At 44.3% G+C, this 17,659-nt stretch overlaps 1 protein-coding gene across 1 annotated transcript in view; it reads right to left on the bottom strand.

The window, feature by feature from the left end:
- Nucleotides 1–17,659, bottom strand: part of LOC126336703 (solute carrier family 22 member 7-like) — a 186,641-nt gene that overhangs the window by 12,015 nt on the left and 156,967 nt on the right. The window contains exon 9 of the mRNA XM_050000664.1: nt 10,020–10,234. Within this exon, the coding sequence (XP_049856621.1) occupies nt 10,020–10,234 (215 nt within the window). The remainder of the gene's footprint in view (nt 1–10,019; nt 10,235–17,659) is intronic.

The following is a 17,659-nucleotide window of genomic DNA, read 5'->3' as shown; positions in this document are numbered from 1 at the left end:
GAGTAGTTATTATTTGGTTTTGTACAGACATAATTAAAGCAACAACCTATACTCGTAGTAACCTCCGTCAGGTGTGGCTGCGCGGTTCTAGGCGCTTCAGTCTGGAACCGCGCGACCACTAAGGCCGCAGGTTCGAATCCTGTCTCGGCGTGGATGAGTGCGCTGTCCTTATGTTAGCTAGGTTTAAGTAGTTGTAAGCTCTATGGGACTAATGACCTTAGATGTTAAGTCCCATAGTGCTCAGAGCCATTTCAATCATTTTTCGTAGTAACCGCTTACGGTAAGGGCCACCAGTATAAATGATTGTATTACGATGATGGCTAAAATTCTCATGCATATACCGTGAAAACGTTTAACCCGAAACAGAGGGTACCGAAATATTTTTTCGTATTAAAAGAAGAATGCAAAAAAATTCCGCTTTCTCGATCTCCTCAAATTTCATTAATGTGCTGTAATTAAATTACCTGGTAAAATTACTCTTGCGGTTTATGTAGAAGACTGTGCTCAAAGCAACTTGGCTTGTAGCTTCACAGACACTCGCTAGGTGTGTGTGTGTGTGTGTGAGCGGGAGGAGAGGGGGGGGGGGGGGAAGGCCTTTTCCATTGTGAACGACCGACGTATTAGAGGTGCAGACTGACAGCTGAAGCCCATGCGCGTTTCCCTTTAATTGTAAGATACAGTTCATAAGTGTGTAAATCATCTTATTAATAGATTATGTTTGTATGAACAATAATTCGACAAATATACACTATGTATCAAAAATGATGGGGTCAAACTTACATGGCTGAAAGTACACGATAATAGAAACGCAAATGTCCCAGTAAACAGTGGTCAACAAACGAGCCGCTTGCGAGATAATCACGACTGTGTGGCCCCAAGCCACCACTGACGTCATTGCAAACATCGTCGTAGTTAGTACACATTAATTTGAAATTTAGACTTTACTATTGGGTTGAACGTCGCAATTAGTTCGCATTTCGCGTATGGAGTACCTGTTAAAGGAGGTGTTCGAAGTGCTTTCCTTGCATCTGGATGCGATACTGTGCTCGTCTCTGCAATGAATTTCATTCCTTTCGAAAACCGCTGGATCATTCTGGAATTCTTGACAAGCATGGACAACTATCTGCTCTAGTTCTTCAACCGTGTTAACGGGTGTGGTGTATACTTTGCTTTTGAGGTGATCCCAACACAAAAATCCAAAGGATTTAGATCAGGTTATCTTGGAGGCCAAGGTACAGATCCACCTCGACCTATTCATCTTTGCCCGTATCTGCACGTTAGATGCCGTCTCACGCCAGTAGTAAAATGTGCCGGAGCTCGGTCAAGCATGTACCACATACTCTGAGGTTGCTGTGGGTGAACGTCCTCAAGCAATCCTGAAAGATGACGCCGCAGAAAGCTAAGGTATCTCCGTCCATTAAGTTATGGTAGAAGAATGTATGGCCCAATGAGTTGATCGCCTATTACCCCCAACCACACATTCAGTCAGAAACGTTGCTGATGTGGTGACTCATGAACAGCACGTGGGTATCACACCACAAATGTGTATTATGGTAGTTAACCACACCATCGCTTGTGAATCCTGCTTCACCTGTAAATAAAATGTTACATGTGAAACGAGGATCGACTGCAGCCTGCTGTTGCAGCCACTGACAAAACGAAGTCCACATCATTGAGACATTGAACTCGTTGGAGGTGGTAAGGGCACAGTAAATTGCGATGTAAAATTTTCCATACACAACAGTGACTTAGACCAGGCACTTGTGTGGCACAATTCTTCTCTTCGAAATCCCTGTAGAGGGCTGCACTGCTTCCAACACCATATCCTCAACCTCAAGCGCAATGCGAGCAAGCCTACCTCCTGCTATACCATGTGCAAAACCTCCGTGTTCTCTCAGGCGCTGATGGACCCTTGTAAATATACGACTTTCGGGGTGTCTTCGATCAGTATATGTTTCTTGGTACAACGTTGCAGCCGCCCGTGCATTGCTATTAGCCCTACCGTACACGAAATGCATATCCGCATACTCTTCGTTAGTGTACGGTTCCATTGTAACTACAACACAGCACACGGTGCACTGCCGCGCGGGATTAGCCGATCGGTCTTAGGCGCTTCAGTCATGGACTGTGCGACTAGTCCCGGCGGAGGTTCCTGTCCTCCCTCGGGCATGGGTGTGTCTGTTTGTCCTCAGGATAATTTAGGTTAAAAATGGCTCTGAGCACTATGGGACTCAACTGCTGTGGTCATTAGTCCCCTAGAACTTAGAACTACTTAAACCTAACTAACCTAAGGACATCACACACATCCATGCCCGATGCAGTATTCGAACCTGCGACCGTAGCAGTCGCACAGTTCCGGACTGCGCGCCTAGAACCGCGAGACCACCGCGGCCGGCTAATTTAGGTTAAGTAGTGTGTAAGCTTATGGACTGATGACCTTAGCAGTTAAGTCCCATAAGATTTCACACACATTTGAACATTTTTGAACACGCAGAACTCCTCAGACGCGACTGTTACCCTCTGAGACTTTGTGATGTATCCGTTCTATACGTTCTGTGCGTATGGTGTGATTCCAACTCCACCTCTCGGCAATGTTCCATTGTGTAAACAGCGAACGTAGGACGGCCTCGAGTGCGCAAGGGGAAAACCGGACGATGTTTACAACGTCGCTTCCTACAACACTGGTAATGTAAAATTAAGGACATATGTCGCTTGGAAATTATTGGTCAACATTCTGACAATCTGTTCGGCAACATTAGATAAAAAATATGTCTTCTTCCCACTGTTTCCACAATAGCCAAACCTTGGAAAGTAAGTATGTTTCCCCCTCCTTTGTTCTCTGAAACTGTCTTAAGCACAGTTTTTAATGAGAACTTTGTTTCCCCGTTTCGTTCGACTAAAATTTAATGACACTGCTTTTAACCATACGTTCCTGGTTATGAAAAACCTGAAGACTGTGGTGTCACGCTACATAGTGAAGAGATAGCAACGGGCATGTTCCAAGCATATGTTCCCCCATAGTCCATTGGTATGCGAGGGACCTGGATTCGATTTCCGTTACTGCCTGGGTGGAGGGCTAAAACAGCGTTCACTCAGCCTCGTGATGCCAGCTGAATGAGAAGTAGCAGCTCCAAGGAGAAGAAAACCCAAAATAGTGCGGCATGCTCAGAGTGCGGCATGCTCACGCCATGCCCCACCATACCACATCCAAATGCCGCCATTGGCACTGGATGTCACGGCAGTTGATCAGTCCCAATTGGCTAGTCTGAGCCAGAATGTGGATATCTGCTTTGCTTGAAGAGGGCAGGTCGTCAGTCAGGTTGGTGTCCCAACGTTGTCTGGGGCGTCTACAGACACGTCTTCAGCCTGTAATTTCATTTACAGGAGTACAGCTCTCTTCAGTGATAAGCTCCGCCTCGAAGTGTGCCCCAATCACCAGTTAAGAGATGTCTGGAGGCGCCCCAGTCATCAGTGAGATACCAACCCGATTGTCGACCACCATATGGGCCAGCAGCCATGAGTGTGGACTATGGCGCCATTTCATTTCATAGCAGAATCCCTTTGGTTGTCATCTGCTTTAGCCTTACAACACAGCTGTACGTCAACAATATTTGATACCCCGTTTTTTTGCCCCTCAGGACAGACCATCTCGGGCTTACACTTTAGCAAGATAATGGCCGCCCACATACGGCGATAGTTTCTACTGCTTATCTTCAAGCTTGCCATAACCTACCTTGATCAAACGGTCACCGAATCCCTCCCAACTGAAAACATTTGGAGCATTATGGGCACGGCCCTCCAGCCAGCTCAGGATTTTGATGATCTGACGCGCCAGTCAGACAGAATTTGAAACCGTCCCTCTGGAGGACATCCAACAGCTCCATCAATCAGTCGCAAACCTAATAACTGCTTGCGTAGATGCCAGATGTGGACCAAGACGTTACTGGTTTGCTCAGCTGGAGAAGCTCTTTCTCTTCAATTAATCATCAAATTTTTCCTAAACCGTAATCATTTGTTTGTACATATGCATCATATCTAATGATTTCCGTCGCAGTCGGATAATTCGGAATTGGTGGGTAGTTTTTATTTTGTCTTCGAGTGTACTATTGTTTTCTGGGAAAATCTGTTGTTGGAGAGCGATGGCCAACGGATGCCATTAGGACAGGACGTAGGGTAGGCAACGATAAGCGTCTAGGGAACCGGTCACTCTCAAGCCATTGTGTTGGTGAGGACCATAGACTATTTCGCCACGGTCCTTGATGTGGGTTGATTGTTTTTCTGTTTGAGGAGAGTAACGTTTATTTGAACTGGCGGCGTCTAGCTAGAATGATCTCCCAGCCGCCTCCTGCAATTCCGTGAGACCGCAATGTTTTTTTATAGAGCGTTATTGACCGCCCTTATAGTGGGCGGTGGCATCAAGGTGTCATGTTGTAAAAGCGTTCCACTCCGGGTGCCTTTTGCAAGATACATAATGTGAGATAAGTAAAATTCTACCGCTAGGAGCAGCTTTGTAGCTTTCCGACGCCTCACTATCGCAGCTATCGAAGAAACTCTCCACATGGAGTATTAGTGGACAGGTGAGGCTATGTTACCGTTGGACGGCGTATGGGAACAGTGGCTGACTATTCTTACCATTCGTCGGAATTCGCAACTTCCCAAAAATCATCAGGCTATTTTGTGTACTGAACGCACCATTTTTGAGACGATATTTCCCACTGGCAGAGCTAGAGTCGTTCATTTACACTGGCTTGCACACAATTTTGTCCGCATCGCGAGGGCAGGAACAGAAGCCACAGTTTTTAAAAGATGGAACTGAGCGTCCTCCAGAGGAACACTAATAGTGGACTTCGCAAACACTGGAGGAGCAGAGAGCAGTAGCTGATGTGGAGTGGTAAGTATCAGTCCATCCCCTGCTGTAACATCATCTCACCTCAGCACAGTTTAACTTGTGTAAGTTTACGTGCCAATGTGGAGACTAACTAATACACAGGAAGAAATAGACACGTTTTGACCTTAAGTAATTAATCGATCACGTTTTGTAGTTGACCTGTTGGCTATGACTTTGTTGCGTTTTCTTGGATGCTGATCCAACCCACTTGTGAAGTCGATGCAATCATCATGATCAGAACGATCCAATGCTTAAATTGAGCTAGATTCTGAGCGAAGCTTTGTTGCCAGAGTAATCTCAATTCCTTTATTAGCCATACCACTCACCCTAACATTTAACGTGATTATATAAGTGTACTCAGGTTCTACACTCATTTCTTCTAAAATACAGAATTTGTTTACTTGCATTTGTCAACTAGAAATACAAATATGACTAATTTGTCAATAAATCGCACTGTTTCTGAATTCTCGTTTGGTTCCAGTAGCCACTTGTCCGCAGTGCACCTTCCACGCTCATTAATTTTGTACAATACCCACAGCTACGATTCATATGTGAGGGCCAACCTTCGCTTCCCTTTCCTTGCTGTTACATCGTTATCATACATTTGAATCGTGGTGACGCGACCTGCTCATCTAGAGGGGATACTGAGTGGCTGTCAAAAGCATTTAGAAAAAGTATACCCGTAGACCCAGTGACAGCTTGCAACACGCACCACCGGATTCTGGGAAAACTCGGTTGTTCTCACTATGATAGTGCACAAAACCAAGCTGTAGAATAACACCAGTAGAAGATCTAACGCTACCTCCTTTGTTTGGTCTGAAGAAATAAGTAACCCAATATGCCAGGTTTCTTGTTTAGCGATTTCCATTCCATGGTAGAAGAAATAGTCCGACTGCATAGCTAAATGATCAGCACGAAAGGCTGCCATATGGGAGCTCGAGGTTCGATTATCAGTACTGTCAAGGATTGTCCTCGGTAGGGGGAACAGGTACGGAGTGCGCTCAGCCTTGTGATTCCAATTGGGGAGCAACTTGAATCAAAAGGGGCGGCACCACGGTCTGGAAAGTTGACAAAATGTCCGGAGAGCAGTGTACTCATCACTTGCCCCTCCATACCACATCCACAGGTTCGAATCCTGCCTCGGGCATGGACGTGTGTGATGTCCTTAGGTTAGTTAGGTTTAAGTAGTTCTAAGTTCTAGGGGACTGATGGCCTCAGCAGTTAAGTCCCATAGTGCTCATAGCCATTTGAACCATTTTGGCCGGCCGGAGTGGCCGTGCGGTTCTAGGCGCTACAGTCTGGATCCGAACGACCGCTACGGTCGCAGGTTCGAATCCTGCCTCGGGCATGGATGTGTGTGATGTTCGTAGGCTAGTTAGGTTTAATTAGTTCTAAGTTCTAGGTGACTGATGACCTCAGCAGTTAAGTCGCATAGTGCTCAGGGCCATTTGAACCATTTGACCATTTTGGACTACATCCGCACAACGCCACAAGGCAGGGGAGGACACGGCGGCCAGTCGACATTCCTTGGGGTTTCAAAACCTGATAGAGCAAATCCTTAAAAAAATAATAAGTAAGACATCAGGTTGCATTTTGAAAGAACCGCCTTATTGTTCCATTTTAACGTCATTTCCGTTATAACCGTTTTAGTGTTTAACTTTCTTCAATGGAATCTTGTTGTCTTCAGCTTCTACAGCAGCTACACAAACAAACAACTTCATGTAGCACACAGTCAAAAAAATCTATATTACTGAGTTTCATTTATCTGGCAAAGGAACAGAACGGTCTTTACCAATGGAAGGAGAAATGGAGCTGTTTTTCAGGTTGAAAATGCTTCAAATGGCTCTGATCGCTATGGGACTTAACTTCTGTGGTCATCAGTCCCCTAGAACTTAGAACTACTTAAACCTAACTAACGTAAGGACATCACACACATCCATGCCCGAGGCAGGATTCGAACCTGCGACCGTAGCGGTAGCATGGTTCCAGACTGTAGTGCCTAGAACCATTCGGCCACCCTGGCCGGCTGTTTTTCAGGTGCTCACATCAATACCGTCATGAAATATAAAGGCTACACCTTAATTTATACTGAATTACTTAACATAGCAACATGAAAGTCGTTATTTACTTCAAGGAAATTAATCATAGATAGAATCTGATACCAGGAAGAACATTTAGACTCACAATAGAAGGGAATGACACGGCTCAACAAATTAGTTTGACTGTTAGAAAGTATAGTCTCGTCCAGAGATCACGGTAGTACACCGAAGTCGGCAACCCATATCTCTACCACAGACGTTTGTGGGGTCTCCCTGCCATCCGCAACAATGTATCGGAGGCGCCGCTGGAGACCATGTTTCGCTTCTAAGCACAGCAGTGCCCTCAAACTGCAAGTCAATAGAGGATTGAGCGTCCAAGAGCTAAGCCCCAGTTCATGTCTGCATCTGAAAGAGTCAGCAACACCGTGTAACACAGAGACAGTTGTGTGATCTGAGGTTTTCCCGGCGTACATAAATCTTGAAAATGTCTCGGGTATTCAGCCGGCTGTACCGTAGGCACACTGTGCCTTTTGATGTGCATTGAAGTACTGATGCAAAATCTGTATTTTTTGAATCTCAGTGTGTCCAGATCTCTGCACCTAGATTGTGTACCATGTTCTCGAGTATAAAATGAGGTGACAGAAGTTATCGCACAGTGATATCCACGTGTATAGATGGTGGTATTATCGCGGACACAAGGTCACAAGGTATAATGGAGCAGTGCATTGGTGGAGCTGTCAATTGTACTCAGGTGATTCATGTAAAAGGGTTTTAGAATTTATTATGGCCGCATGACGGGAAGTAACAGATTTTCATGGAGGGAAGATGGACCTAAACGCATGGGATATTCCATTTCAGAAATCGTTAGGGAGACCCACAATGTCGAGACTATGCCAAGAATACCAAACTGCAGGCAGTAACTCTTACCACAGACAGCGCAGTTGCAGACGGCCTTCACTTAACAGCCGAGATCAGAAAGGTCTATGTAGAGTTGTCAGTGCTAGCAGAAAAGCAACACTGCGTGAAATAAACGTAGAAATCAATTTGGGACGAACAACGAAAGTGTCCGTTAGGAAAGTGCGGTCAAATCTGGCGTTAATGGGCTATGATAAGAGACGAGCGACGGGAGTGACTTTGTTGACAGAACGACATATCCTGCTGCACCTCTCGATTGCTTGTGACCGTCGTCGAGCAGATGCGCAAAACTATAGACCTATATCTCTGACGTCGATCTGTTGTAGAATTTTAGAACATGTTTTTGGCTCGCGTGTCATATCATTTCTGGAAACCCAGAATCTACTCTGTAGGCATCAACATGGATTCCGGAAAGAGCGATCGTGTGAGACCCAACCCGCTTTATTTGTTCATCAAATCCAGAAAATATTAGATACAGGCTCCCAGGTAGATGCCATTTTCTTTGACATCCGGAAGCCGTTCGATACAGTTCCGCACTGTCGCCTGATAAACAAAGTAAGAGCCTACGGAATATCAGACCAGCTGTGTGGCTGGATTCAAGAGTTCTTAGCAAACAGAACACAGCATGTTGTTATCAATGGAGAGATGTCTACAGACGTTAAAGTAACCTCTGGCGTGCCACAGGAGAGTGTTATGGGACCATTGCTTTTCACAATATATATAAATGACTTAGAAGATAGTGTCGGAAGTTCCATGTGGCTTTTCGCGGATGATGCCGTAGTATACAGAGAAGTTGCAGCATTAGAAAATTGCAGCGAAATGCAGGAAGATCTGCAGCGGATAGCACTTGGAGCAGGGAGTGGCAACTGACCCTTAACATAGACAAATGTAATGTACTGCGAATACATAGAAAGAATGAACCTTTATTGTATGATTATATGATAGCGAAACAAACACTGGTAGCAGTTACTTCTGTAAAATATCTAGGAGTATGCGTACGGGACGATTTGAAGAGGAATGATCATGTAAAATTAGTTGTTGGTAAAGCGGGTTGGGTTGGATTGTTTTGGGGGAAGAGACCAAACAGCGAGGTCATCGGTCTCATCGGATTAGGGAAGGATGGAGAAGGAAGGCGGCCATGCCATTTCAAAGGAACCATGCCAGCATTTACCTGGAGCGATTTAGGGAAATCACGGAAAACCTAAATCAGGATGGCCGGATGCGGGATTGAACCGTCGTCCTCCCGAATGCGAGTCCAGTGTGCTACTACTGCGCCACCTGTAAAGCGGGTGCCAGGTTGAGATTCATTGGGAGAGTCCATCAACAAAGGAGGTGGCTTCCAAAACACTGGTTCGACCTATACTTGAGTATTGTTCAACAGTGTGGGATCCGTACCAGGTCGGGTTGACGGAGGAGATAGAGAAGATCCAAAGAAGAGCGCCGCGTTTCGTTACAGGGTTACTTGTTAAGCGTGATGGCGTTACGGATATGTTTAGCAAACTCAAGTGGCAGACTCTGCAATCGAGGCGCTCTGCGTCGCGGTGTAGCTTGCTGTTCAGGTTTCGAGAGGGTGCGTTTCTGGATGAGGTATTGAATATATTGCTTCCCCCTACTCATACCTCCCTAGGAGATCACGAATGTAAAGTTAGAGAGATTCGAGCGCGCACGGAGGCTTTCAGACAGTCGTTCTTCCCGCGAACAATACGCGACTGGAACAGAAAGGGGAGGTAATGACAGTGGCAAATAAAGTGTCCTCCGCCACACACCGTTGGGTGGCTTGCGGAGTATAAATGTAGATGTAGATGTATTTCTGCAGCGTGCTTCCAGAGACTTGTTGAGTCTATGTCGTGTCGAGTTGTTGCACTACACTTGGCAAAAGGAGGACCTACAGAATATTAAGAGGCGCGTTGTGTACCACGTGGCGGAGGAAACGTGGTGGCTAGCTGCGACACAATATAGTGTGGGTGGCGATTCAAGAGACCCCATCGCCAGTAGGCAGAACTGAGTGACCGTACCGTGTTCATACGCGCTGTTCACGCGGCTATATCGTAAGGCCAAGTAGCATCGACTAGTTTCGGGTCCAACCTATGGGAATTAATCTGCCCTCTCTCCCGCTCACCATAACCAAATTAAGAACAGGTGGACTGGCGACGCGCCTGGGGCTCTCTGCGACGTACCTGCGATGGCGGCGCTGCAGGTGTTCAGAATGGCGAGTGCCAGCAGAGAGCAGTAGAGGGCCGGTTTCCTGCCCATGCGATCGCTGGCGACGCGGCCCGCCATGTATGCCGGCACCTCGATGGCCGCTTGCACCACCAGGTTCAGCACGGGGCTGTTGTCCACCGCGTTCGTCATCGTCAGCAGGGTCGAGTCGTACAGCACCATCATGGTCGTGCTGAAATGCAAAAAAAAAAAAAAAAAAAAAAATAAAAATTAAAAAATGTTTCAAATGGCTCTAAGCATTATGGGACTTAACATCTGAGGTCATCAGTACCCTAGTTTTAGAACTACTTAAACTAACGATATCACATACATCCATGCCCGAGGCAGGATTCGAACCTGCGACCATGACAGCAGCGCGGTTCCGGACTGAAGCGTCTAGAATCGCTAGGCCGCAGCTGCCGGCGCTGAAATGCAAAATGTACCCAAGCTTCAGTTATCTGATCTTAGCATAGACACATGAAATGTCCCCTTAGAAAAATTTATGAATGACTGTGCAGATAAACCTCTTACATTATTTGATTTTCAAACAGCTGAGCAGAACTGAACGTACTCAGACATTTCGCTCTTTACGTATTCTGATCAACACTAAACTGACACACAGTATTTTTTGCGCAACGCAATCTGACTTTCAATAATCCCTACAAAAGAATGGCCCTGACTAACAATAACCTATACCGTTCATGAATGACTTACCTCACAAAAATCTTCGTTACTCGAACTACTGCAATACAGCGAGCGCCAATACTGCCAGCTAAATAGAAGATTCTAACTACTAAAGGCACTAACTACTGATAGGCATAGTTAGCAAATGAATTTTGATAGAGAACAAACAATGTAAATGTATTTACCTTAATAGTGTTTATATATATATATATATATATATATATATATATATATATATATTACCCAGTCTTACAAATTTACTCTCTCACACATCCAGATCATCTGCTCTCAAAACTCCGCCATCTCACTCCCCACATCCACCACTGCTGGCGGCTCACCTCCAACTGCGCAAGGCTACGCGCTGTTAACAGCAAACTGCCCAACACTACAGTGGCGAATATTCCAACAATGACAACCAGCCACAGACTGCACACAGCGCAGCCACTGATTTTCATAGAGAGCTCTACAAGGCGTTACTCATATAAAAGCCTAAACAGCCTACTTACACACTGGAGGGTACCCAGGGAGTCAACAATAAACATTGCTAAGTTGTAACCACCGTCGTCTGTTTGTATTACTGGCCACAACACCTCTTGTGTCAATGGCAGCTTCACTAAGATCGTTTGCACTTTTTTAATTGTTAATGGTTTTAGGCAAAGCCCGTTTGTCCAGACACAGTAATGTGAGATAACGATATAAACTGGACGTTTGTTTATTCCATTACCTTTCGAGCATGGTTCAAATGGCTCTAAGCACTATGGGTTTTAACATCTGAGGTCATCAGCCCCCTAGACATAGAACGACTTGAACCTAACTTAACCTAAGGATATCACACACATCCTTGCCCGAGGCAGGATTCGAACTTGCGACCGTAGCAGCAGCGCTATTCCGGAGTGTAGCGCCTAGAACCACTCGGCCACAGCTTTCGGGCATGCATCTGGAATGTATCATTCCTTCTTCCGATATTTCAGGTGATAACCTTACAGCTACCTTCAAGGTTAGTCGCTGGCAGAATCTAAACCATTTGACACAATACTGCGAAGTAAACACGCTTGCATCAAAGATAATACTGTCTGTGGTAATAGCGTCAGTCACAGGTAAGTTTTATGCATTAGAACTGAATCAAAGCAAATGGAGATTCACAAAATCTACAGTTCTTAACGATTTATGAGGTTGATTATTAAAATTAAGGGCACGTTTTGGTATTCCAGGCTGCGAAGACTCAGAACAATAATTCCCCTGTGAATACAGGTGTGAAATTAATGGGTTCCATCATTTCGCGAAGCGGAAACCCTGTTCTCGGCTGAGCAGGCTGTCTGCCACCTGTATTTTCTTAGCTTCCTTAACCACTGAATCCCAGTAGGATGAGGCTGTGGCTATTGTCTTCACTTTCCCGTAATCCTTGGAATGGCCAGTGGAAGTTCAGCCATCGCAGATTTGTTGGGCTGTAGAAAGCGGGTGTGTAGCTAGTGTTCGATGCGCCGCTCTTAATTGGGCGTATTGTCTGTCCTAGGTGTCTTTCACTACCCTGACAGCTAATTTCACATACACCCACCTTTCGCAAAAGTAGTTCGTCTTTCGGAACCCCCAGAGGAGCTGCCGTATTGGCCGGTGAGAGGGGGATCACAATCACTTTATGTTTCTTCATTATTGGTTCAAATGGCTCTGAGCACTATGGGACTTGACATCTATGGTCATCAGTCCCGTAGAACTTAGAACTACTTCAACCTAACTCACCTAAGGACATCACACAACACCTTTCTTCATTATTCTGTCAGTTTCTGAGGAAACATTTCCAGTGTACCGTAGAAATACTGTAGACTTAACACCTCTTTCTTCTTCCTCTTTCTTTCGTCGGACTAATGTTTCCTCTTGCATAACTCTCTCAATTTGATGATTTACTGAGTACCTCTTCCAAGTGTATAATTCATCCTGTAGGCTGCCAGTGATGGACACAACATGAGACAATGTAGTAACGTTTTAAGTACGCTCATAGTTTGTGAAGGGGTGTGGCAGCTAGGCGCCTCCAAGCACAGATCGTTATGAGTGGGCTTAACGTACACTGCCCTTGCTTTGTTTTACTCTTACTCTGTGACTGATGCTCTCGTTGCTGTAAGTGTTTTCACTGCGCCACACATATTACTCGGCAGTGTTGTGTCGAGTGACAGCTAAGCAAGATTAGGAACCCTGTCCCGGGTTCTCGGGTTCGATTCCCGGCTGAGTCAGGGATTTTTCTGCCTCGTGATGACTGGGTGTTGTGTGATGTCCATAGGTTAGTAAGGTTTAAGTAGTTCTAAGTTCTAGGGGACTGATGATCATAGATGTTAAGTCCCATAGTGCTCTGTGCCATTTGAACCAAGAACCCTGTTTTATGCTATGTTCAAATGAAGGGGCAGAATATACTGACAGTGATACTCGACAGAGACTCATCTTTTTGCCTGTTTTTACCACTGTGGCCCCGTACATCTCTGCTAGTTCTCAGGGGCAACACAGCGATGATTTCTAGCACACACACTATTGGTTCTTCGTGGCTTGTAAAATGACTGCCGTTCACGGTATTAGTTATGGCAAGATTAGTAAACTACCTGCTGACGTGAAGGTGGCATTCAGAACAACGGCGTAAATATTATGTCAAGATGATTGTATGATCCCTCCGCAGATCTGACGACAATATCATCAGTTAATAAGCCGAGAAGGTTTGTACAGTCATACCCTCTCAGGTGCTTTAAATTATGTCAGTGAGTTACTGGTAGATGGCTACTAGGTTGTGGTCTAGGGGTAGCGTCTTTGATTAGTAATGAGATCTTCCTTGGTCCGGGGTTCGAACCTTGCCACCGCTTAAATTATGAATAAAAATCAGCACTGGAAGCCGCAGACTTCCGGCAAAGAAGTTACCCTCATTCTGCCAACGTTCTTGTCAAAGAGGTTAGAGGAGCGAACAGGGTTTCAGAGCACTCTCTTGCCCAAGGGGTGGGAAACGGCCGCTAAAGGCGGAATAATCCGCAATGATCAGCGGCATAAGGATGCAGAAGGCAATGGAAACTACTGCATTAAAAACAGGTAATATGTTTCCACAGAACGTGTGTCCTATAGTAGGAAAAATGTTACGATGATCTCTCCATTGGCAAAAGATTCCGGAATAGTCCCCCACTCGGATCTCCGGGAGGGATGTGCCAAAGAGGAGGTGACCATGAGAAAAAGATGCAATAACCAACGAAAGGATAAGTCTAGATATTGTGGGGTTTAGTGAAGTGAAATGGAAAGAAGAATGGTAAAACGGGAGTAGAATTCATTATGAAGAGGAAGGTAGGACAGAGTGTGTGTTGCTGTGAACAGTTCAATGATGGGGTTGTTCTCATCATAATCGACAGCAAACCAACACCGTCAAGGATAGTTAGTTGTCATATAACGACAGTTCAGATATACGTGCCGTCGTTGCAAGCCAAAGATGAAGAGACAGAGAGAGTATATAAGAACACTAAACGGCTAATTCGGTACGTAAAGGGAGATGAAAATCTAATAGTCATGGGGGACTTGAATGCAGTTGTAGAGAAAGAGTACAAGAAAGGGTTATGGGAGAGTATGGGCTTGGTTCTAGGAATGAAAGAGAAAGAAGACTAAATGAATTCTGTAATAAATTTCAGCTAGTGATTGCGAACACTCTATTCAAGAATCACAAGAGGAGGAGGTGTAATAGAAAAAGTCCGGGAGATAGAGAAGATTTCAGTTATATTACATCATGGTCAGACAGATATTCAGAAATTATATACTGAATCTAAGGCGTACCGAGATATAGACTCAGAAAACAACGCAGAAGTGATGAAGAGAAGGGTAAAGTTTTATAGATTATTCAGGAAGGATCAGTACGCAAAGTAGTTGGACACTTAAGCACTAAAGAATGAAGAGATACGCTTGAAGATACTGCAAGAAGAAATAGCTCAGTAGGCAGTACAGTTGAAGATGAATGGACACCTCTAAAAAGGGCAATCACAGAAGTTGAAAAGAAAAACAATGGTACAAAACCCGAAGGAAGTATAGGTAACAGAAGAAGTATTTCAGTCGATAAATGAAAGAAGGAAGTATAAAAATGTTCCGGGAAATCCAGAATTTAAAAAATACAAGTCGATGAGGGAGGAAATAAACATGAGGGGCAGGGATGCTAAGATGACATGGCAGCATGCAAATAGACGTGCAAAAATCGAAAAAAATGAATGTCGAAAGAGCTGACTCTTAAAACAACGTTAGGTGAAATTAAACGCAATGATTGTAAAAATTAAGATGCCAATCCCGCTGTTAAAAGCAGAGGAGAGGACGAGAGAATGGAGAAAATACACTAAAGGCGTCTATGAGGGGGAAGATCTGTCTGACGTGATAGAAAAAGAAACAGGAGTAGATTTAGAAGAGATAGAGGATCCAGAGTTAGAACCAGAATTCAAAAGAGCTTAGAACGACTTACGATCAGTTAAGACAGAAGGGATAAAAAAGGTTCCATCAGAATTTCGAATATCATAGGGGGAAATGGCAATAAAACGACTGTCACGTTCGTATGTAGAATGTATGAGTCTGGCGCTATACCATCTGACTTCGGCAAAAATATCGTCCTACTATTCCGGAAGCGTGCAAGGGCTGACAATTGCGAGAATCATCACACAATCGCTTAACATCTCATGCATCCAAGTTGCTGAGAAAAATAATACACAGAACAATGGAAAACAATACCGAGGATGTGTTTGATGATGATGAGTTTGGCTTTCGGAAATGTAAAAGCAGAAAGGCAATTCTGACGCTGCGATTGACAATGGTAGTAAGATTGAAGAAAAATCAAGACACGTTCATAGGATTTGTCACCTGGAAAAAGCATTCGACATTGTCAAATGCTGTAAGATGTTCGAAATTTTGAGCAAAGTAGGGCTAAGCTATAGGGAGAGACGGGTAACATACAGCATGTAGAAGAGTCAAGAGGTAACAATAAGAGTGGAAGACCAAGAATGAAGTCCCCGGATTAAAAAGAGTGTAAGAAAAGGATGTAGTCTGTTACCTCTACTGTTCAATCAATACATCGAAGAAACTGATGGAAATAAAAGAAGACGTCAGGAGTGAGATAAAAAGTCAAGGTGAACGGATATCAGCGATATGATACGCTGATGACATTGCTATCATCAGTGAAAGTGAAGAAGAGCTGGAGTAACTACTTAATGGGATGAATAATCTAACGCGTGCAGAACATCGATTGAGAGACAATGTAAAAAAAGACGAAAGTAATGAGAAGAAGCAGAAATGAGAACATCGAGAAACTTAACCTCAGGATTGATGGCCACAAAGTAGACAGAGTTAGGCAGCAAAATAACCTACGATGGACGAAGCAAGGAGGACATCAAAAACAGACTAACATTGGAGAAAAGAGTTCTTCTGGGCACGAAAAGTCCCCTGGTGTCAAACAAAGGCCTTAATTTGAGGAAGAAATTTCTGAAACTGTACGTTTGGAGCACAGTATTGTATCACAGTGAAACATGGACCGTACGAAAAACGGAACAGAAGAGAATCGATGCATTTCAGATGTGGTGCTACAGACGAATCTTGAAAATTAGGTGTAATGGTAAGATACGGAAAGCAGATGATCTGCGTAGAATCGGAGAAGAAAGAAAAACGTGGAAAACAGTGGCAAGAAGAAGGAACAAGGTGACACGACATCTGTTAAGACATCAAGCAATGACTTCCATGGAACCAGAGGGACCTGTAGAGAGTAAAAACCGTGTAGGAAGACAGAGACTTGAAAACATCTAGCAAATAATAGAGGTCGAACGTTGCAAGTGCTACTCTGAGGTGAAGAGATGGCACAGGAGAGGAATTCGTGGGGAGCTGCATCAAACCAGTCAGAAGGCCGTTGACTAAAAAAAAATAAAGCGGAAACACACAAACCAAACAACGTGCATGAAACCAAAGTCCATAAAAATAAGAGGACTATTGTATTAATATCGAGTCTTAGAAGTACCTTGGCCTGATTACATCGTTACAATAAGAAACACAATTTCTAATATAAAACCTAATTTTCAGTTCACGAGCCAATTTATTTGTCAGCCCATTAGAAGAGCACACTCTTAGCTTTGGAGCAATGTAGATGGTTTGTAACGAATACCAGGGGTCATTTTATGATCCGCTGGTAATGTAGGTCATTACTCAGAAGTAGTGATTTTGTGCAGATTCTTTGTCTGGAATAAGCACAGTAAGGTGGATAGACTTTAAGATCTGAGCGACTATTGTTTTCGAACGTGCTCCTCAATATATAGTGAATGAAAACAGACTTCAAAAAATGGTTCAAATAGCTCTGAGCACTATGGGACTTAACATCTGAGGTCATCAGTCCCCTAGAAATTAGAACTACTTGAACCTAACTAAACTAAGGCCATCACACACATCCATGCCCGAGGCAGGATTCGAACCTGCGACCGTAGGGGTCGCGCGGTTCCAGACTGAAGCGACTAGAACCGCTCGGCCACAAAACAGTGTTGTCCGTCTTAAGATCACTTCTCCTAATTACAGAGTAAGCAGTCTTAACGAAGCTTTCAGTTTCACTGTCGTATTTTCTACAAATATGGATGCTGAGTAACACCCTGTGAAATCCACGCAAACATAGTTTTGAAAAAAGCGCAAATTAAGTTGTCCGCTTTGTTGATGTATCGAAGAGGACTGCCCAATGTGTCAGTTCCCAGGCGGGTAACACGGTGCAAGAACAAAGCTTGTGAAAAAGAATCTAACCGAGAGGCACCAGAGACGAACTACGCGTCTTGTCAATGAGAATTGTTTTGAAACTCGGTAGGAATTACTGTTGTCAGTGACCACAGATCAACCTCGTCCATTTGAAGTGCAACATGTCGTTTCCAAAGCTAAGTTTCCATTGTGTTTTAAAAGGAAAGCTCACAATCACTGAATTTAA

The sequence above is a fragment of the Schistocerca gregaria genome, chromosome 2 (assembly GCF_023897955.1).
Source record: "Schistocerca gregaria isolate iqSchGreg1 chromosome 2, iqSchGreg1.2, whole genome shotgun sequence".
In the NCBI taxonomy this organism is placed as follows: Eukaryota; Metazoa; Arthropoda; class Insecta; order Orthoptera; family Acrididae; genus Schistocerca; species Schistocerca gregaria.
This window is presented reverse-complemented; position numbering and strand designations above follow the sequence as displayed.